Below are 23,644 nucleotides of genomic sequence, written 5' to 3'. Positions count from 1 at the left end.
GACGAGCATATGCTACTTTTGATCATACTCACAATTAACATATATGTTGCATTTCATGATAAAAACCCACATTCTTATTCAAGGGCATTAAGGTCTGAGTGTTATTCCTAAACCGGCTACTCTACGATGAATAGTGGCGTGTCATTATTGGCGACACCGTTTTTATCCAAGACAGTCGTTCAGGGTCATTTGACAGAAAAGCAGTCCTGCGGATATGAACTGTCATATGTCGTAAATGATGCCACTGTTTCCTCTGCTGACCTTGCAGAGTGAATTTACCCAGAGAAAACAAATGAAATCACACTCTGCTGCACTACATTGTATTACATTGTGCTGTGTTGCATTATTTTAAGCGGGCATATATTATACAGCCTGTAGCATTTGTATTCTCAACCTTTGCGTACTATAGGTGGAATATTAACACGCTGCATTTTATTATGATTTGGTGTAATATATGAGCGATATACTGCCACTAATAGAAGCAGGATTTTTGCTGAAATTGTCCATCTGCAGCCTCAGCGACGACAGACATTATAAGAAGACAACATGTAAGCTTTGAGCTAACATTTGACTGTGATTCACACAAATATAGACGCGCTTAAGTGATCTAATCATGCACCATGTAAGCACATAAATGTACGCCGACGATGAATACAGTATGGGTGTTTATGCTTGGATGCATGTGATGTGAGACATGACAGTACGTATGACTGTGACGCACATTAAAGAAAAAAAAAAAAAAAAAAAAAGAAAACGTCTGCCTGTGTTTGTGTGTTATTATCGTGGTGTAAGAAGGTCCGCGTGGTGATGCAGATGGCCTCAGACACCGAGGCAGAAAGAGCAGTGCTGAAGGTACCAGCCTCCCACGCAAACTCGGGGAGCATTAAAATGACGCACGCGGCACGTGAGCGCCTGTTTGTGCATTTACATGAGTGTGTGTGTGTGTGTGTGTCGCTGCATCTGTATCTCCCAGTACTGTCAAAGTGTAACATACAGAGGTGGGTGTGTATGTACAGTATGTTTCCACTGGAGTCAATCAGGAATGTATTTACGTGTGTGTGTGTGTGTGCGTGTGTGTGTGTGTGCGTGTGTGCTCAGGCTTATAGATGTGCATATACGCCTGTGCATGTGTGTGTCAGGTATTCCAGTAGTGATCGACCCTCGGCTCTCCACACTGACGCATCAGTGTTGCTTTAAATGCCTGTTACCATGGAAACAGGCAGCCAGCATACAGGTCGGATACACAGACAATGCTCGCTCTCTCTCTCTTTCTGTCGTTTTCTGTCACTTTCTCTCTTTCCACCCCTGCTGCTCCACCCGCCATTTACCCAATTTTCTCTCTGGCTCTCCTTCCTCCTCTCTCTCTCTCTCTCTCTGCATCCTCCCATTCTCTGTCTTTTACCTTGATTTTCATTCATTCATGTCACTCGCCCCCACCCGGTCTTTTTTCACTCTCCTTCTCTTCATTCAGTCTGACGTTTTTACCTCTCTCTCAATTCATTCATGTCAACCTTGCCGCTACGCTGTCACATCTCTGTGTCTCTGTCTTTTCATCACTCTCTCCACTTGTCACGTCATCCTTTCTTCTTTCCGTTCATTCGTCTATGTCCACCTGTGTTTCACCTTCTCCGACTCTTTCCTCTTTAAATCACTATCTTTCCTCGTCCATGTCTTTCCCTCCTCCCTGTAGGTTCTGTGAGCTGTAATACTTGAGAAATCTAACATTACTGCTGCAAAAATATTCATTTGTGCAAAATGTTTGATTCTTACAGTGTGGAAGCTGCATATTTCATTTCAATAACTACAGTCAGGTCCATAAGCACTTGAACAGAAACACAGATATTTTAATTTTGCTTCTGTGCATCACAATAATGGATCTGACATGAGGCAATGAAAATGTGATTAAAGTGTGGACTTTCAGCTTTAGTTCAAGGGGTTTAACAAAAATACTGCATTAACCACCTGGGAATTACAACCATTTTCAACATAGTCCCTCCATTTTCAGAGACTCAAAAGTATTTGTACAATTGACCAGACTGTCCATTTGTCTTAAATTTACTTGGTGTTTTGTGTTTAGAGCTTACTTGAAACAGCACAACAAAACAGTAAACACATTTAATACACCCCATAAGGGAGTTAGTCTAACAACATTACAGAGAAAGTAAGCGTCACTCTTGAGTCTATTATTCTTCACACAAATTTTACCAGAAGAAATAAATAAAGTCAGTCTTAAATTTGAGTTGGCCATCTAATTTCCTGGTTAAGAAATAAACAAGTGGTGCCAAGCACAACAAACCCCACCCCTCGCACGTATTGAAGCTTATTTTGGCATTGATCCAGCTGATGTCATCATGTCTATGTGTGCTGATGTCAGCATATCACTTGCCTCTATATATGTGCCAAGTTTGAAGTAAATTGAAACAAAATTGATGTTTTTATAGACATGTGAAATATAGTCCATTATAAGTAAATGGGAGGAAAAAAAAGATTTAAAAATTCATAAAAAAACTTTTCCCAAAATGTAATCACATCAATTCTGGGTCAAAGGCAATCTATAAACTCAATTTGGTATGAATTCAACCAATAGTTTTGTTGCTACAGACATTTGAAATTTCACCCATTGTAAGTAAATGGGGAAAAAATAAGATTAAAAAAATTCATTAAAAAAATTCAACTTTGACCTATTTTTACCAAATTTAATGTCATTTATTCTAGGTCACAGGTAATCTATAAACCAAATTTGGTGTGAATTCAAGCTATTGTTTGTCTACTACAGAGATATGGAATTTTTCCCATAATAAGTAAATGGAAAAAAAAAAGATTTGAAAAATTCAGAAAAAATTTGAAGTTTGGCCTACTGTTCCCAAAAAATATAATGAGATCTATTCTGGGTCACTGGTAATATATAAACCAAATCTGGCATGAACAATAATAATAATAATAATAATAATAATAATAATAATAATAATAATGGATTAGATTTCTATAGCACTTTTTTGGTCACTCAAAGCGCTTTTACATTTTATATTATTGACCCATTATTCATTCACTTTGACTTTCTCCCTCTAGTGGTGGTAAACTGCATTTGTAGCTACAGCTGCCCTGGGGCAGACTGACAGAAGCGCGGTTGCCAATTCGCGCCTACCGACCACCACCAAACATTCACACAGATTCATACACCACTGTGAGTGGCACTGGAGGCAAGGAGGGTCAAGTGTCTTGCTCAAGGACACAACTGACTGACTTACCCCCCAACCCTTCGGTTATTGGACAACCTGCTCTAACATCTGAGCCATGGCCGCCCAAGCAATAGTTTTGCTGCTAAAGTGTTAACAAACAAAGAAACAAACCAAACCAAAAGCAACACCCCTTGCCTCCACTTCAGGGGGGCGGGGTAATAATTAAAATTATGTATGGAGCCAACCTAAAAATTACAAGCTTTTGTTCCTGTCAAAATACTTGTTCTACTGTTTTATGACTTATTTTCATGACGTTAATTTTAAGAAGAGTAGATAAAGACTTTATCCCATTCTAACAAGGCTTAAGAGTTTGCAAACACCAAGTTGATTCTTAAATTTTATTAAACAACCTGGAAGCTTCTGGCAATCATTTTAGCATGTTTAGACAACTGGCTCATTATCAATACTGGGAGTATATTTTAGGCCTGTTGTCCCTTTGTCACAGCCTTCCAATCATTCAGGAAGGAGACAAGTTCTGACATTCACAGATAAGTTTATTTTGGTGTGACAGGTCCAAAAAAAAAACCCAGGATGATAGTCGAGGAAGTAGTAAAGACTTTGGAGGTAACTGGTCCAAAAATATACCCTCAGTAAACACAGTGTTTCATCACAACCTGAAAGGCTGCTCCCTAAGGAGGAGGACATTACACCAAAACAAACACAAAAAACAAATGAGCAACTGTGAAAAACATGAGAAACCGACACAACTGTTTCACCTGGATGATCAGCATTACATAATGAGGAAGATGGATGAGGTTTGTAACTTAAAGAACAAGAAGCAATGGAGTATCGTGTTGTTTGGTTGTTTTGCTGCAGAAGGACTGGTGCGCTTCATAAAACTGATGACTAAAGAAGTGGAACTATGTCCAAAAGGGTTTTTTACAGAAAAAATAGTCCTAAACCTACTTCCAAAATGGTTCGACATGGCATAAAGCTGATGAAGAACATCCTGACCATAATCTAGTTCTGGACAATATCACATTGATCACTTATGACCAGTTTCATTGGTCACTTGATCTACTTTTTAGAGGGGTCATACAGATCATGTAATTAAAATTAAAAAAAATATGTAACATGTTGTTGCTCAGCTAATAATTGTTTCATCATCAGTGCACATTGGTGTTTTACCAACCTGTCACAAACACGTCACTAGACTAGTGAGTTTATTTCAGCCCAATTATAGAGATGCATAAGCTTCCAAACACACTTAAGTATTTGGGTTATTCCACGTTAACTTGCAGAGTTTGCGTAAAGTTGATCAGCTTTAGAGTTATGCAAAGGTGAGTATGTTTTTGATCTATTATAAAACACCAGTTAGCCACCACAATCGATTTCATTAATGAAAACACTACACCTATATGTATAAGAAAACGTGGCCTCTTGATTGAGTCAGGTAACAACAACACAAAGCCATCTCACACAGCCTAATCCTCCAGAAACCAATGAAAACAATGGAAAACAAGTGGTGCCAGGCGCAACAAACCCCACCCCTCGCACGTATTGTAGCTTATTTTGGCATCGATCCAGCTGATGTCATCATATCTATGCGTGTGGTAATGCATATTAGTTGCCTTTATATATGTGCCAAGTTTGAAGTAAGTTGAAACAAAATTGATGTTTTTATAGACATTTGAAATGTGTCCCATTTTAAGTAAATGGGAGAAAAAAAAAAGATTTTTAAAAATTCATAAAAAATTTTAACTTTGACCTACATTTCCCAAAATGTAACCACATCTATTCTGGGTCATTGGCAATCTATAAACCCAATTTGGTATGAATTCAACTAATAGTTTTGCTGCTACAAACCTATGAAATTTTGCCCAGTATAAGTGAATGGGGAAAAAAAGATTTTGAAAATTCATAAAAAAAATTTTAACTTTCACCTACTGTTCCCAGAATGTAATAAGATCTATTCTGGGTCACTGGCAATCTATAAACCCAGTTTGGTATGAAATGACCCAATGGTTTTGCTGCTAGAGAGTTAACAAAGAAAGAAAGAAAGAAAGAAAGAAAGACAGAAAGAAAGAAAGAAAGAAAGAAAGAAAGAAAGAAAGAAAGAAAGAAAGAAAGAAAGAGAGAAACAAACAAACAAACAAACAAACAAACAAACAAACAAACAAACCCAAAAACACTACCCCTTGCCTCCCCTTTGGGAGGCGGGGTAACTAATTAAAGTTTGGTTGCATCTCGCCTACATTTATGTGAGAAATTCAGGTCATAGCACATGTTCTTCAAAAGATCCTCCAATAAACTTTTGTCCAGATTGTCCAGCCCTAATTTAACACAACAGAAACATTTATGGGCTGAACTTAAGAAGCAGGTTTGCACAAGGTGGCCCACAAACACAACTGTCAAGAGATGGGGCTGAGATCGCTGTTGTGTGACCAGTATCTTATATAAGTTAACTGTGTATGTGAAGCTTTGACCTCCATGACAGTAAATATATACAGTGTTACATACAGAACCGTCATGGCCTCACCTTGCCGAAGCTGCCCTTTCCCAGCACCATCAGGAAGTTAAAGTCAGACAGCTTCATGCGATCTTGGTTGCCGTTGGAGTCAAACCGGGACGCAGCGTTGGCTGACTTTCCTTCTGTGTTCTTGCCTGGACCGATCTTAGCTCTCTGGTTGGAGAAACAGGAAACAGGACTGGATCAGACATAATCACAAACATATTAAGAGCCTGAAGGACATAGAGGATGTTGATCTATAGTATGTACTGTGACTGGAGCGGTTAAATAAAAGCACAGGCTACTTCACATTTAAGTTTCTGATATTTAACAGAACAGTTGCAAATATGATAAAATGGGAAAGTTTTCAGCCTTTTCTGTTTCTATTTCATTAATTCTACAAATGTCCCTAAAAAGTCCCATTCACGCTTTCCATAACAAATATGGCCTCCTGTGCCACTCTATTCATTGATGTGTCACCTGTTCCCTTTTTATTTGTCCTTCAACCACTCTTGGATCCTCACTTTGAAACTTTCAGTGCCCTCTTTTCTTCTCTATGAAATAATTCATTCCCACTTCATCTTTATAAATTTGGCCTGTGTCTTTGACTTGCCATTTATTCATGTCTATCACCGCTTCCACATCTCTCCTCCAATCACTTTGTCTTTCATTTCTAACTTTTTTTCAATTTATGCATTTTTACCCCGACCTTGTCAGAGTCTCTCACCCCGTCTGCCAGCTAAAAACTTAAAAATCAATTCTTTATTTTTTGTATTAACATAAATGATCAAAGACAAGCACAAGCGTACAACAGTTTTCCTTATTTTCTGATCTTAAATGGCTGTGTGCATCTCCTCCGTCCTGTGCAGCTGCAGTCATTCCTCCACCCCGGTGCCTTCTGACAGACTGAAACCTCCCTGTGTTGTTTGTTGTGTGTGCTGTGTATGTGCTTGTCTTGCCGCTGTCTGTGTGTCTGTATGTGTGTTTGTGAGTGATGCAACCCATACGGTTCTCAACTCATCAATGGATAAAAGGCTCTATCTGTCTCCATCTGTTCTGACACAAACACACAAACACACACATACGCACACAGTGTGCAGTGGAGCTATTTGTGAGCAGCAGACCATGCTGAAGGCAACACTTTCAAAGCCTTCAGAGATTAATGCAGCTCTCTCTGTCTTTTTTTTTTTTTGTGAACATTAAAAATATCAACAAAAAACTGTATGAACTGTTGTGCTTTTTTCTTTTTTTTTTTTGCTTTTGTCGGTATGCACTTTATAATCATTAATCATGACATATCAACTGCCTAATCCCAGACACCACCGCAAACTGACATGAAACAGCATTTACACATCTAAACAGATCTACACACAAATATTCTACTCACAGATAACTTTTTTGTACGCAACACAACCACTTCTTCGTTTATGATTACATGATCATCAGAGGAAAAAGTGTGAATTAGCCTCTACGGGAAAAAAAAAAAAAAAAAAAAAAATCACACTTTTTGCTCTAAGCCTCTTACAACCGTCTCTATCTCCCAATCTACATTTGTTTTTTGTTTTCTTTTTCCTTTTACCTCATTAAGATGAGACGATGAAAAAACAACAGCGTGAGGATGACAAAAATTTACAGACTGGCAACAGAGAGAAGTACGAAAAACAGACGACGGTGATTTTTAATGCTTTGATATCTACTACATGCAAATAAAGATTCATTAAAGTGAAGCTAAATGATGTCAGACTCTGTTTATTGCTCAGATATTTTACGGAACGGTCTGAGCGTCAAACTAGTGCGCCCATTGAATCATGTTTTAACTCTTACTGCTTTATGTTTCCAGCTCTTACGACATGAATTATTTAACACTGTGACTGCTTTCCATGTGTGTGCATGTGTGTGCTTCTAGATGAGGTGAAATGGAGGTATGCAGGTCATGTTACCGAAGTGGAATCTCTCTCTGTCTGTGTCTTTCTTTGTCTTTGCCTGCCTCCCTTACATCTCTCAGAGAGTTTCACCCCAGAGGTTGTGTACACGCCCGAGTGTATGTGTGTGCGTGTGTGCGTGTGTGTGTGTCTGAGCGCATGCATGAGTGTGTGTGATAGGCAGCCTCCTGAGAGCGAGTCTCAGTGAACGTCTGAGGACCATGACCTTGAGGAGATGGAGGGAAAGCAAAACAGATAAAGAAAGCGAAACACACAAGGGGGCACTGAAGGTGACACAGGACAAAACAGATAACTGAAGGAGAGGAGGAAGGAAACTGATGAGGGGAAACAGGAAGAGGAATCTAAGTCTGAGAAAATATCCAGATACTTGATTACATAAAGTAGGAAGGGGAAATTAAAACCTACAACTACTTTGACACGTAATGCTTCTGAGAGCGTAGTAATGTGTTTTATTTTTTTTGACACATCAGTAAAGGTCAAAACACGGTATTCGAAATTTCTCTGATGGGACATTTTAGAGATAATTTGACAGATTAGTGTTGCTAAATGACCCACATTTTTACTTTTAAATTCATTTTTGTTTTAGTTGGACCATAAGGGATTATCCAAAACAAGGAGCTACTTTATATTGAAATAAATACTTCAAAGAGGAGTTAATAACGTTATTTATCTTGTTGCTTTTTTTTTTTTTGCTTTTTTTTCCTTTCTTTTTTTTTGGGGGGGGGGGTTTGGTATGTTTGTTGTATGGTTTGTTTGTATATGTTGTGTCTGTGTAGTTCCCTGTGTATGGGTACATGTTTGTGTAAATGTATAATTTGAAATAAAGAAAAAAAATAAATTAAAAAAATTAATTTTTGCTTTAGTTGGACCATAAGGGATTATCCAAAACAAGGAGCTACTTTATATTGAAATAAATGTTGGAATGGCAATCAATTAAAGTTTGCTCTCTGATGGGACATTACTGTGTTTTGACCCATATACGTGACTTATGTTTATGCTGCCATATTGGAAGACAAACCACAAGCGAGAAAGAGAAGTGCCAGGCTTGTTAGAGAGAGAATTGTAGTTATATTGTAGTTATGGTTAACTTTTTAGCAGTCATTGGCTACTCAAACAGAGTGGGACATGGTGAAAAGAAGTCTTTCTACAGGATCCTCTCTATTTAAACCAGGGCTCTCAAACTCATTTTCTTTCAGGGGCCACATTCAGCCTGATTTGATCTCAAGTGGGCTGGACCAGTAAAATAATAGCATAAAAACCGATAAATAATGCTACCTCCAAATTTTTGCTTTTGTTTTAGTGCAAAAAAAAACCCAATTACATTATGAAAATACTTACTTTTAAAAAACTATCCAAAAAAAAAAAAAAGTGAATAACCTGAAAAAACTGAAATTTAAATTAAAAAACTTAAGAAAATGTAGTGCTATTTTAGCAATATTATGCCACAACTTATCATTCATACATGTGCATTATGGATCGGATCTACAACGACACTCAACACTTAGTAAAAGGCAGAAAATTGTTAAATTATGCTTAATTTTCTTTAGACATTTCAGGTTGTTCATATTTGTTCAGGTTATTCACATTTTATTGTTGCAGGATAGTTTGTAAATGTAAATATTTTCATTATTTAATGTTATTTTTTGCACTAAAACAAAGAAAACAAATTGAAGTTTGTATTATTTATAGGAATAATGTAATACAATTTTTCTCACATCAAAGCAAGAAGAAAATATGGAGTCATTATTTTTTGTAGGTTATTATGCTATTATTTTACTTGATATCATATTGGTGTGTATGTGGAACCTGAACTAAACTGCGTTCGACAGCCTTGACTGATTGAATTTTTGCACTTTGCAAATTCATCCCACGGGCCGGATTGGAACCTTTGGTGGGCCGCATTTGGCCCCTGGGCCGCATGTTTGAGACCCCTGATTTAAACCAACCAGGGAGAAAAATATAAGGAACTCAGTGTCCAGACACAGAGTACCAAGTATGATAGTAGACCCACGGTCACCTGTTGACTGTATATTACGTATAACCATTAAAAGTGGGGAACAATAGGGATGCAACAGTACAGGTTACTGTTAAATGTGTTCTTTTGTTGGAAGCTCCAAGAATAAGTCCAGATTCTTTTAGGTCTCATTTTTATAAATGTATTTTTTAACTTGATCTGACCACAAATAAAGTAAATCTCAGCTGAGGAGACACACCAAGCGGGAAAATGGATCCAGACATTCTAATGCACATCACTTTTAGAATCACATTCACAGAAGTGTCATTTATGCCACGCAAAGCTTATGCAATGTCGTAATATATATATTTCTATATTTCAACATCTTGTATTGATGATAGAGAGTTGGACCAATGTGCAAAGTCTTCTCCATCACATCTCAAAGATTTTCTGTTTGGACTCTGTGGTGTGCCAGTCCATGTATGAAAGTGATGTCTCGTGTCCCCTGAACCTCTCTTTAACAATCTGAGCCCGATAAATTCTGCTGCTGTCATCTTGGAAAATGTCTGTGTTATCAATAAAGAAAAAAGTCCACTGATGTTCAGACCTCATCATTCACTATATTGACCTCATCACATAACGCTGCTGTACCTGGACCTGAGGTGAGACCAGATCATAACAGTGTCCCCACAGGTTTGTACTGTAGGCACTAGGCATGATGGGTAATTACTTCATTCACCATCACTCTAGAACAGGGTCAAACACAGTCCAATCTTTATGCTCGATCCAACTAATGGTTGTTTAAGAAATAAGAAGCTACTCACTGCATCAGTATAAAAGGTTCATGAACTTGATGCAGACAAAACATTAATCACTGCAGTAATCATTCAACGGAAGGATCTGAACTCTGAGCTTAGTTAATAAGCTTAATAAAGTAAGTGACTAATTTAACAATGAAAAAAAAAAGGTAACTCAAAAATTATGTTAGTGATGCCATTGCAATCTATAATACAAAACAGTTTAATTAAACTTAATCAGTATATACAGGGTGGGGAAGCAAAATTTACAATATTTTGAGGCAGGGATTGAAAGACAGTGTATGACCAATTAGTTTATTGAAAGTCATGAGAATTTATTTGCCACAAGAAAATTTGCATAATAGAAAATGTTTTTATTCTGTGTCCTCCTTCTTTCTCAATAACTGCCTTCACACGTTTCCTGAAACTTGCGCAAGTGTTCCTCGAATATTCGGGTGACAACTTCTCCCATTCTTCTTTAATAATATCTTCCAGACTTTCTCGTAATAGTTTTGCTCATAGTCATTCTCTTCTTTACATTATAAACAGTCTTTATGGACACTCCAACTATTTTTGAAATCTCCTTTGGTGTGACAAGTGCATTCAGCAAATCACACACTCTTTGACGTTTGCTTTCCTGATTACTCATATGGGCAAAAGTTTCTGAAAAGGTATGGATAATAGTGTTAGGTATGATTATGACATCAATATATGTTTGGTTTCAAAACAATTAACGTAGTGCCTGTTGAGAAAAAACAACTAAATGTTCATTGTAAATTTTGCTTCCCCACCCTGTAAACAGTTACTAAGAGCAGATAAATGTCTAATTATCAAACTATAAATGTTTAATGATACTATTATGAAGACTTATTAATAAATATGCATCTTATAAATATATAAATCTTAATATAAACCATTGCTTGTTTTAGTCCCATCACTGTTTTAAAATCATATTTTGTTCTTTTTCCGGAACAGGAAATAGCAGAAAATAAAAGGTGGAAATTGTCCTCTAACATCACCAATTAATTCATTTTGGAAAAACTTTAGAATAACTTTGATGGTGTCACAAAAACAGACGGAGAAGAGGAAATGAGAAGGAAAAAAGAGGAAAAGCACAGAGCAGGGCTATCCTCAGCTCTGCCAAATGTGTTAATGAGTGGGCCTACTGGTCAGCCACACACACACACACACACACACACACACACACACGTGTGGACCTGTGGAGTGCCAGACCGGATGGCACTATAAGAGCGCCTGCCAACTGCTAACAGCTCTCCCAGAGAGGCTCTCACTCAGACACACAGATGCCTCATGCACACACACACACACACACACACACACACACACACACACACACACACATACATCCTGGACAATAGACCTTTTACATCCAGACACACACCTCAAACTTCTGCCGTAGCTCCTCGTTGCCCTCCTCCCCCTCTGGAGCAACAGGAACATTGAAGTACTCGCCTTCATCCTGGGAGAGCAGCTTAAACCTGCGGAGGGTAAATCAACTCTCAGTTACTTTAGACAGTTCAGGTGTTTCCTATCTGCCTTTAGTTGAAGATGTAACATAAAGTGGGGACTGCGGATGAAAATTAGCACTGACGCTAACTCTGGCATATGTACATGTTTCTACTGAAATGGAATGTATAAATGTGTTCATTAATGTGCACTGTCCTGCCTAAATAAAGATATAAATGAAATGAAAATAAAGTCCCAAAGAAAAACACTTCTCATAGAATTATTTAGGAATATTCTGCCCTTTGTGGTAATACCATGAAAGACTAGCCAAAGCTCAAATATTTATCCTTCAATGCAATTAATAAAATATACATTTCCATATACAACTGGCTGAATTTCATACAGGACATCAACAACTTAACATTTTGTTGGATGTTGAGAAACAGAAAAATCTCCTTCTGATCTTCTATGAATTCTGTCATCAGTAACAATCATGCTCCATTAACTGCAACAAATAGGTATCAATGAGATGTTAGTTGTATAAATGAGAAATGTGGATGGAACTGATTCTGTGACTGGTGTTGTTTATGTTTATGGTCAAATTACAGCCAGTATTCATATCTGGCAGCAGTTATAATGACTGTAACAGCAATTGTACAATAAATTAATAAATAAATAAATAAATATACACACAGCTACCACTTTTCAAAAATACTTCAACACCAGAGACCTCACCGTCTCAAGAACATGACACTAAAATAAAACCATTATTAAGAGGGAAAAAGCGTAAGCTGAAGTGTACCAGCTTTAGTGTAGCATGTAGGGGTTCGGAGGTCTGGAATGAGATCGAAAACTATAAAAAAAATCTCTTTCTTTTAATATGTTTAAAAAGCGTCTTAAGCAAAAACTGTTGCTGCTTTATGCTTAGTGTAACCTCATACGGCCTAATGAACCAAAACAAACAAAAAAAAGGAAACAAACTACTTCAAAAATATGCCTGACCAAAAACCCCACTTGGCTGATATATAAATAATGTAAACTCTTTATTTATGTGGATAAAGCCCCATGTCTGACTATTACATTATCTGAGAATATTGGAATATGCTGACCACAACAGCACACAGGAAAAGAAAATGAAAAGAATCATCGTTAGATAGATGGGCACATATTTTAAAATGTTAGTAGTTATTTAGAACATTTTTAATTTATTAAAGATGATAATTGTGTCTTTTATCACATGTTTAAGGGCCCCATTTATAAGCTGTAATTACAAAATGTACCTTGTAAATGAATGGTCGACTTTAACTGTTTGTAATAATTTTGTAATAAATTGATTGGCTGATTAATTGATTGATTGATATCTACTTTTGGATATTTTGGACCATATTTTATCTCTTTATCTTCATTTTACCAACATGAATGATTTTGTCAACCCATCATGCAAACAGTTCATCCTTGAGTTTATAAAAAAATAATATTGAAATCAGCACATGTAAAGTGTTGGAATCAGTAAATCTGTAAAGTTACTACAGCTATCAAAGTAAAAGCACAATATTTGCCTCTGACATGTGGTAGAGTAGAAGTATAAAGTTACATAGAATAGAAGCACCCAACTAAAGTACAAGCACCTAATATTTGTACTTAAAGGAGTGATATTTTGCTTTTTCAAATGGAATTATGTATTTTCAAACATTTCCCTGTGGTCTACATAAACTGTAAATGCTCTGCTTGGGTCTGAATTCTGCAATAATTCAACTGCACAGATCCATCTTCAACCCTATTTCTGAGCAATGACACCAGAAGGGTCGTTTTGAGCGCTGGCCCTTTAAATGCACATGCGCACTGAAAACCTGGTTTATAGTGGGTCTAGGGATGTAACAATATGAAAATTTCATATCACGGTTATTGTGACCAAAATTATCACGGTTATCATTATTATCGCGGTATTGTTGAAATTGTGCTCAAAATGTTCAAAAAGTACAAATACACACACTGAAATAATTTAACTAAGTTGTATTTAAAAAAAACAACAAAAAAAAAACACATAAAATAATTGCACAATGTACTTTCTCTTGGCAGAAATGTTCAAATATTAACCCTTAGTGGTCTGAGCCTATTTTGTCCATTTTTCAGTACTTTTGATTTTGCCTTTATATATTATATAAACAAATGTTTATTATACCCATGTTTGGTATCTTTTTTTTCAGCACAACTTCATCTATATCATCTGCCTATTATTTTTTTCACTTTAACCTACTATATCAACATAAAAGGACAGAAAACAAAAAAATATATAAAATCTGATTTGAAAAATGTATATAATTTATTGCATAAATAACACAAAGACGCTTAACAAACCTTTTCAAAGACTTTAAAAGTGAATATTGGTTTCAAATATTAGGTATGTAAAATTAAAATTGTAATAAATAAAACTATACTGAAATATTTGACATAAAAGCAGATCTTTACATAGGCGTTTTTTCCCCTAAAAGTGCAGTAATCAAACACGGCTATCATGATAATTAGAATTTAAACGATAATACTAACCGTCTGTGATTTTACCGCGGTTTATCGTTATACCGGTAATTGTTACATCCCTAAGTGGGTCAAGTTTTTTTTTTGTGGATGCACATTAGTAAAATGAGATACAACACACAATATTATATGTCAAATTCTAAAATCTCCTGCCAAAACAGCTTATAAAACACATTTTAGTCTTTTAACACCTGATGCTATGTTCATGTCACTTCCTCTGTGTGTCTCCCACTGACTGGTGATGTCAGCGGGTGTGAGGCCTTGGAGCCTCATGTACAGTGGGATAAGTACTGGAAAGAACACGTTCACATGGGGTTTCTTGCTGAAAATCAAATTTTTTAGCAGCGTCTCTCCACCTCGACCATTCCACCTCAAATACTGGCATCTCATTAAAAGCCCTGACAGGGCAGCGTCAGCAAAAAGAAAGGAAGAGGGGAAGATACAGAGACTGATTAGAGAGAGAAAGAGGGAGACAGGGGAGAAGAGAGATACAGAAGCCCAGATAAAGAGTCGACGTAGTTCTGCCTTGGCACCGACTATCACCAGAATAAAAAGAGAAGTAGTCCTCCTACAGTGCAGTAATGAACAAGGTCACCTTCACTCTCCCTCCTCCTCCACCTGTGCTGTTTTTTCCTCTGCTTCACTTTTCTGGAGCTAATCCTTAACCCATCCCTCCATCCCTCCCTTCATCTCACCATCCATCCACTCCTTGTTTCTGGAGCTCTGAGATGCCGAAAGACAGCGAACCCATGAAGTCGTTGCGGCTGGTCAGGTCCCAGTCCCACACTTCCACCGACAGACGCCGGTCCTTATCATACTCCTTCAGGTGGCTGAGACACACAAAAGACAGGAAACTGTTAGAGCATGGTTTAAGTGGGCACCTTGGACTGTTTTACAATATTTAACTATTCATTCACATTGCATTATGATTAGGGCTGTGTATTGGCAAGAATCTAGCAATATGATGCAAATTACAATACTAGGATCACGATACGATATATCGCGACATATCCTGATACTGTTAAAAGGGCAATTTTTTGTTTGTTTCTTTTTTTTTAATGATTATTTCCTTGAAAAATTGAATTACACTGGAAATATGCACAAATACTAAACACATTTTTATTTGATCCGAACAGGATTTATTGCTGTATCACAAAATTTTCCTGTGTTAAAACTTAAATTACGTTTTACAGATATTACAGTTTAAGATCCTGCTCAAATGTTCATATTCTATTAGTTCATAACTAACACCATAACATTATTTTTGTGCGATCCCAACAAGAGAACTAACATTATTTAATAAAAGAGTGTCAAATAATAATAAATAAAATATAAACAATAAAGAAAAACAGAAAAACAAAAATGAACCTCTACAGTATCTACATTTGAAATACCTAAAAATATTGATAGTGTTGTGAAATGAAATATTGCAATACACTGCAGAAACGATATTTTCTTACACCCCTAATTATGATTAATTGTTTATTACACTGTGTTACAAAACGTATGCTTGTGTGTGAGTGAATGGTTGTTTTGCTTGCTTTCAACCTATTTATTTTAACTGTTTCATGCATGAATTATGAGAACATTAATCAAGATTTTTTTCTTGATTGCTTTTTGGGCATTAAAAAAACAATGCGATTAAATTTTTTTTTATGAAGCTATTTTTCATGGAGTTGCAAAAATGTCCACCTAGCTGGACACCATGTGTTTAAATGCTGCTAATTTGATGTTTTCTCACATTTTAACATACACTACAAACAAAAAGTTATGGATATTCTAAATTTTTGGGCTGTTTTTTTCAGTTGGGATTCTTGCACAATGCTTTTTACTTTTTTTTTGTGTGAACTGAATTGAAACACAGTTTTTTTTAAAGACCAGACATAGTTTTATTTATAAATGGCAAAAATGGCAAAAAAAAAAAAAAAAAAAAAAAGAAATATCCTTAACTTTTTGTTTGTAGTGTACTCTAATAACAGTCATTACTCACTTCAAGGACATAATACGCCAAAAAAAAAAAAAAAAAAAAAAAACTTTTGTTGTTAATTACAGTCTAATTACAATAACAAGGAATTGATTTACACTCGAACACGTTAGATCAGGTTTACCAAGAACAGCAAAGTTACAGTAATGTTTTCAATGTCAGCGTATGGGATGGTGCATAAGCGTCCACTGTGTTGGCTGATATGAAACTAAAACAACAAAATCCATGAATATGCAGCTTTGAATAGCTGTCCACTGTAGTGACCACTACGCATGAAAGGGTTAACTGGTTTTATTTGTATTTGCATTTTTATAGTTGGTTCTATCAATAACTGATGCACAGACTGAATGGCATGTTTAATTTTGTTGTACTTGTTACAATGACAGTAAAGTTATTCTATTCTATAAAGATATTCTGTTCTAAAACACACTGTTTAGAGCAATTTATCATCACCTGGATGGCATTGTGTATTCTTTTATACTGTATGTGTGTATCCATATGCTCAATTTTTGCATATTGATCATTATATCAATATACAACTTTAGAATGCTGTCAATTATCCTAGCATCCTCAGAAAACGAACAAACTTTCCCATTCTCAAAAGTACTTCTTTAATCATTTGTTGGTTGTAGTTCAGAGCTGAAAAATAGAAACAAACAGCCATAAACCTTCACATTCACATCTATTTACAATGACCAGTTTACCAATGAAGGTGCATGTGTTTGGATGGTGGGAGACTGTTGGAGTACCCATGCAGATACATGCACACGCCACAGAGAAATGAATAAAATTAACCTGGACAAAAAAATTAAGTCTTTCAGTGGTCAAGCACTGTTATTGACCAAAACAATGGGTTTTTCAGAGTTTATAAAATGCATGTCTTTCTGCCTGTGTGTCAAACTCTGGCACAAACATCAGCTCATTCATTTCTCTTATTTATAAATTAGAAAAAGCTCAGTACAGACTTTGTTTTTTTTTTTTTAACTAAATTACTACTTTATTGCATGTACTTGCCAGTCTACCTACTTGCTAATCTGAAAATCTGAAAAAATACAGTGCTTCGTAGGTGTTATATATTTTTCTTCTGTGTGTCAGGCTCTTAGATCTATCAGTTTTGCATAAAAATGACTCAATTTTATCATTATTATTGACTTAAACCTGACTGTGATCCTGTTTTGTGACTGTTTATTCACCCGGTCCAAATTGTAAACCTCATTTTGCAACTATATTTAAAGCATAAATTCATAACAGTTGTTGGCATTTCCTTAATATTATTATATTTATGCCAGGTTGGCATTTCTCTGTGTTTGCTTCAACAAGACAAAGCGTTCTACTAATACAGAGGATTATAGTGTATTTTTGGTTTTGATATTTTTGGCAACATTCACATTTTTAGTCCCTTTGTTTCCAACTGCAAGTGTTTTCTATTTACCATTTAAAATTTTATGCATAAATATTTCCTATTTTGTTACAGACTTGCAGAATTTGCACAAAGGCACAAAATAAAAGAAGAAAAGGACAGAGCTTTGTGTGAATTAAGTAGCTTTTATATGTCAAGTGTATAAACCAAAAGAATAAGAAAACTTCCTTTTACTTATTATTATTCAGAATCAACAGAAAATGTGCTGTACCATGATATGTAACTGGATATTACCTATATTGTAATGTGAGATGCCATATCATTAACCCTTTCATGCATGAATTATGAAAACCTTAGTCAAGATTTTTTTCCTGAGTGTTTTTACTCCTCTTCAGGCATGAAAAAAAAACAACAACAATGTGATTGAATTTTTTTTAATGAACCTATTTTTTATGGAGTTACAAAAATGTCCGCTCAGCTGGACACCCTACGTTTAATTTTTGAAGCAAAGGAACATGTATTTAAAATGCAATAACAGAAAGTGATAAACTGTGTGAAAACTATAAAATAAAAACTGTTTTTAATGCAGTTAATCTAATGTTTGCTCACATTTGATCATACTATAATACTAGTTATTACTCACTTCATGGAGATAATATACAAAAAAAAAAACCTTTTTGTTTACGAAAACGTTTAATTAAAGTCTAATACCAACTAGTAATTGATATACACTCAACATGTTACTGCAGATCAGATTTATATCACAATTGTAAGTGTTCTATCTGCACTCTTCTCTTTTATTTTAATTGATTATGTTTATTGATTATGTTTTCATTGTAACTGTGTGTTTTTAATCTGTCTTTTTTCCATTTTTGTAAAGCATGTGTATGAATTGTACTATACAAATAAATTTGCCTTATCAAGAACAGCAGAGTTACTGTAATTGTATGAATGTCAGTGTATGAGATGATGCATAAGCATCCACTGTGTTGGCTGATATAGAACTAAAACAACAAAACCCATGAATAAACAAGAGAACAGATGTAGAATAACTGTCCACTGGAGTGACCACTAATGCATGAAAGGGTTAAGCCCTAACCCAGGGGTGTCAAACTCATTTTAGTTCAGGAGCCATATTCAGCTAAATTTGATCTGCAGTGGGCTGGACCAGAAAAATAATAACATAATAACCTATAAATAATGACAACTCCAAATTTTTGTCTTTGTTATAGTGTAAAAAAAACCATTAAATTATGAAAATGCTTTTATAAACTATCCAAAAAAAAAAAAAAATGAAAAAAATGAAATTTAAATTAAAAAAAGTAAGAAAATTTAGTGCAATTTTAATAATATTATTCCTCAACTAATCATTTCTCCATGTGCATTATGGATCAGATCTACAAAGACACTAAACACTGAGGAACAGGCAGAAAAATTGTTAAAATTGTGCTTCATTTTCTTTAGACATTTCAGGTTCTTCATATTTGTTAAGGTTATTCACACTTTAGTGTTACAGGATAGTTTGTAAATGTAAATATTTTCATAATTCAATGTTATTTTTTGCACTAAAACACAGAAAAAAAAAATTAAGTTGTTAAGTCTAGATTTTTTTTGGCTTATTTCAAGATTTTTTACTTAATTGAAGTTTTTTTTTTGGTTTAATTCAAGATTTTTTATACTTAATTGCAGACTTTTTTGGCTTAATTTAAGATTTTTTTTTTTACTTAATTGAAGATATTTTTGGTTTGATCCAAGATTTTTTTTTTACTTAATTGAAGATTTTTTTTTGCTTAATTCAAAATTTTTTGCTAAATTTGAGATTTTTTTTGGCTTAATTCAATATTTTTTTTTTACTTAATTGAAGATTATTTTTTTTTTGGGCTTAATTCAATATTTTTTTTACTTAATTGAAGATTTTTTTTTTTTTTTTTTTGGCTTAATTCAAGATTTTTTCCTTTATTCAAGCTAAATTTGCTTTGCTTAATTCAATTCAAGACTGTGGAATTTTTGCACTTGGCAAAAACATCCCAGGGGCTGAACTGAACCCGCATTTGGCCCGCGGGCCGCATGTTTGACACCCTGCCCTAACCTATGTTTTTATTATAACTATTTTTTCTATATAATAAGAAATCACAGCCTCTAAACGGCCCTCGTTTTGGTATACCTTGGTTTCTATATTCCTCTGATAATCAGATTCACCTCATTTCCAGTATACATAATGTATAAAGTAGTAGCTCTCCAGAAGTCTTCCCATCTGGCCCATTTCTTACATTCAGGCTACATTCCCAGCACATGTTTGAGAAGGTTTATTTCAGCTCTATCTTGTCTTATTTCATGTTTGGAGAAGTGCATATATTGCCATTTAAACTCCAGCTCCATTGATGATCCACACAGAGATGCTCCAAAATGCAAATCACCATCTTCCTCCATGCAAACTGTGATGTGGCTTATTAAGAACGTGACTGGAGCCAAGTGCAGGAAACGACCCCAAAAGCAAGGTTTTATGAATATAAGGAGCCAGATGTTTTTATCTGAGTGCCAGCGGTTACACATGCTTGGAAAGCCGAGCATAATGTGATGCTCTGAAAACACTGCACTAAGAGAGAGGGAGGGAGGAAGAGGAGCAGAAGCAGCGAAGATGAAAGAAACAGAAACAGAGATAAACTGAGAAGGAATGAAAGAAGGGGATGAGAGCGAGAAAAGCTGTCGTTAATATTTAATAAAATGAGAAACCAGAAAACACGGTGTAAGAAAGACCTTACAATTTAAAAGTCTCATTCCAGGTGGGGTTGAGGCAGCACTTGATGGTCTTGGTCTTCTGTTTACTCTCGCTTCGGGGATCTGGGATCAGTTTGAGCTTCACGTAGGGGTCTGACAGACCGTTGGGGTCCATAGGAACCAGATTCCTGCCCTCTTTGACTGAAATTAAAAAAAAAGGACACACATTTTAAAAGATAAACTACAGACTGTGACCGTTTGAGTCCATTTGTAACCACGATATTGTCCATTTATGACCTCTCCACTCTGAACTGCTGGACGCCTTCACTACATTATTCTTACACTTTGAGAAGCTGAGGCTCTTTAATAGATGTAAGAGGATTAATATGACTTAGAACATCATTATCGCGCTGAGTAAAGTTATAGCAACCAACAAACAACCACACATAACCTTCCCAAAACACACACACACACATAACAGAACCCCTTGAGCTGTATGGAGGGGGGGGTTGGAGCCCTGGGGCTGCCAGTTCCATCTGTAATGACCATGTAGACAGATGAAGGTTGCCAGTTCCAACACTAATCCTCCTTTTGTGGCTGTCTGTTATTGGGCTGTAATTGTATTCCAGTGGCGTAAAATCCCCTGCGATTGAGTTTTGAGTGTGTGTGAACTGTGTATATGTGTGTAATTATTGTTGCTGGTCAAGCTGTGAGGTCACATCCAATTACCAGAGGCAGGGCCGCTGGTGCTGCTGCTGTGTCTTAAGCAGATCGCTGGGTGGGGGGAACACTCAGGGACAACACACACACATAAAAAAAATAAATAAATAAAAAAAGCACTGGTATAGACGGCACAAAAAACTTGATGCTTTAGCTCAATAATGTATTTAATGCAGCCTTTCTGTTGACAGGAAAGGCAGTGGATTGGCACAGGAGGTTATGATAAGCTCAGTTAGGACTGCTTGTACACCGAGTTGGGGAAAACTCATATCATGTAAAAATAAATTGTGAAAAGAGCAGGCAAAATGTTTATCTTCTTTGAATACTCAAATACCAGGCAAACCCTGAAAACACCCATCAAAGAGTTGGATTTAAAGTTCTTTGGAAAGTTATTTCTTAAAGATACCTCAAATGTGACCAGCAGAACAAAGATTGATTTTCTAATAACATTTTTTCAATAGTTAAACAGCAATATTTAAGACAGCTTTTTTAAAGAATTCTTCATATCGGCTAAAATTTGCTTAGAGGTCTTATTTCTGTCTTTGTGCATAAGAAATCAATATAAGTGAATCCCCAAAGGAACTTTGTGTTGGTAAATGCAAGTTATGAACATATACAGGATTTCAGTTCTGTTGCAACATGTTGATGGTCATATGAACTATGTTTTCAGCTCAAAAATGTCTAATTTCATCACAATTAATGCTATATTTTCATGTCACAAATGGCCAAGTTATATTTTAACTGAATTTACCTGAAAAACAAATATTCTATTCTTTTAGATTCCCCAATTTTTCTTGCAAGATTCTATCCTACATATCACATGTTTTATTTTTACAGGTTCAATATGGAGTATGGTGCTGATCCATCCTGCTTATGTTACGCCAATACATACATTAAGAATGTCACACGTCACTTTTTAAATCAACAGTTTTCTAATAATAAGTATTTTTACACAGAAATAACAATTCTATATTGTTATTTACTCTTTAGTATGATGATAAACTATACAATAAATAATTCTGATACTAGTTTTTGCACAGGGATCATTTGTGGAAACGGTGACATGGCTGCTGAGCATCAGTATGATGGGATCTGTAACAACCATGTCACATCCGTCCACTGCCACATTTTGTGTTTTTGTGTCAGCTGTTATTGTTTTAGATCCACAATACTAACATTTATGAATAAGAGGAGAATTAACAAAAGTAAGTGTATTAGTTTATTACTAATAAAGTACTGGTACTGACCAGAGCATCATGGGTAATGTCACGTCCATCCACCAGCAAAAGTTTTCACATACACGTGCTATTCAAAATCCAATATTTCTGAAAATATAGCTTCCACTGTCAAATAATATCAGTAGTCTGTGCACAAATGTATTAGCATTATTTCAACACAGTTCTATGCATTTCTTGCAACTTTTTTTTTTTGACAAAAATGGCCACTCATTTGACCCCTTAAGTAAATTTTAGCCGATATACAGGGGTTGGACAAAATAATGGAAACACCTAACATTGTGGCATCATCGAAGGTGTTTCCATTATTTTGTCCAACCCCTGTGTATATATATACAGCATATGTCCAAATATATCATCTCCTCTCCAGAATTCATTAAAACTGACAAAACACCTCATACATGTCTGAGAATAACCTTGATCAAACATGAATTGGCAACAAATCTAACAGAAAACTTAAAAATCACTAAAACAGAGTATTACATATATAATCGTTGGATGATCTTTTTACATAGGGGCAAATTTTACTATGGAATAATACACTCTTGACTTTTATCTTATGCAACAAAAATGAAACAGAAAGGCAGGATCTATCTATCTTTTTTTTTTAATTATTATTTATTTTTTATTGACGTTCATATTCGGGGCATCCCATGTATATATATCATACAACTGTTGTCTGCTCTAAATGCCAAAATATTTTTGTTTTATATCCAAACACTGAAAAGAAGGCAGATAACCAAATAAAAGACGAAGAAAAAGAAAAAACTATGTACAAGTAGGGAATGATCTTTTCCATACAACATAATCACTGATTTGTGAAAACAAAATCAGGCCTATAGGGTGTGACACTGTTGACCCAGTTTTCCCAGTATGAGGTGAATTTCTCCAATTTGTGATTAACAAATGCTGACGATCTATCTTTTTTGTGTCTTTCTAATTAATTTACTTCCCTTCTACCTTCTGCCGCCATTCTTTACCCACCAACTTCTCTTTTGATCCATGTTTACACACAAAATTCACTCATTTGAAGGATCTACCATTTACAAAGACAAGTGGATATAGTCAGAAGGTGGATGGATGAATGTAGAGTAAAAAGGCCTAAAATACACTAATATCAAACTTTTTTTAAAACACTTTTTTATTGTTTCTTTTTTAAGAGCATGTAGCAGATATGGACATACAGAAGAAAGACAAAAAAAGAAATACAAACCTCAAAAGAAAAAGAACATAGTGGATTGCT

General features: G+C 35.5%; 1 protein-coding gene across 2 annotated transcripts in view; it reads right to left on the bottom strand.

The window, feature by feature from the left end:
- The window catches only part of prkcbb (protein kinase C, beta b), a 199,517-nt gene that overhangs the window by 73,041 nt on the left and 102,832 nt on the right, over positions 1 to 23,644 (bottom strand). For both annotated transcript variants that reach the window (XM_030141271.1, XM_030141269.1), the window contains exons 6-9: positions 20,491 to 20,647; positions 15,080 to 15,214; positions 11,785 to 11,881; positions 5,719 to 5,862 (exon numbers count right to left, since the gene is read on the bottom strand). In XM_030141271.1, the coding sequence (XP_029997131.1) occupies positions 5,719 to 5,862; positions 11,785 to 11,881; positions 15,080 to 15,214; positions 20,491 to 20,647 (533 nt within the window). The remainder of the gene's footprint in view (positions 1 to 5,718; positions 5,863 to 11,784; positions 11,882 to 15,079; positions 15,215 to 20,490; positions 20,648 to 23,644) is intronic.

The sequence above is a fragment of the Sphaeramia orbicularis genome, chromosome 8, assembly GCF_902148855.1.
Source record: "Sphaeramia orbicularis chromosome 8, fSphaOr1.1, whole genome shotgun sequence".
NCBI classification, from domain to species: Eukaryota; Metazoa; Chordata; class Actinopteri; order Kurtiformes; family Apogonidae; genus Sphaeramia; species Sphaeramia orbicularis.
This window is presented reverse-complemented; position numbering and strand designations above follow the sequence as displayed.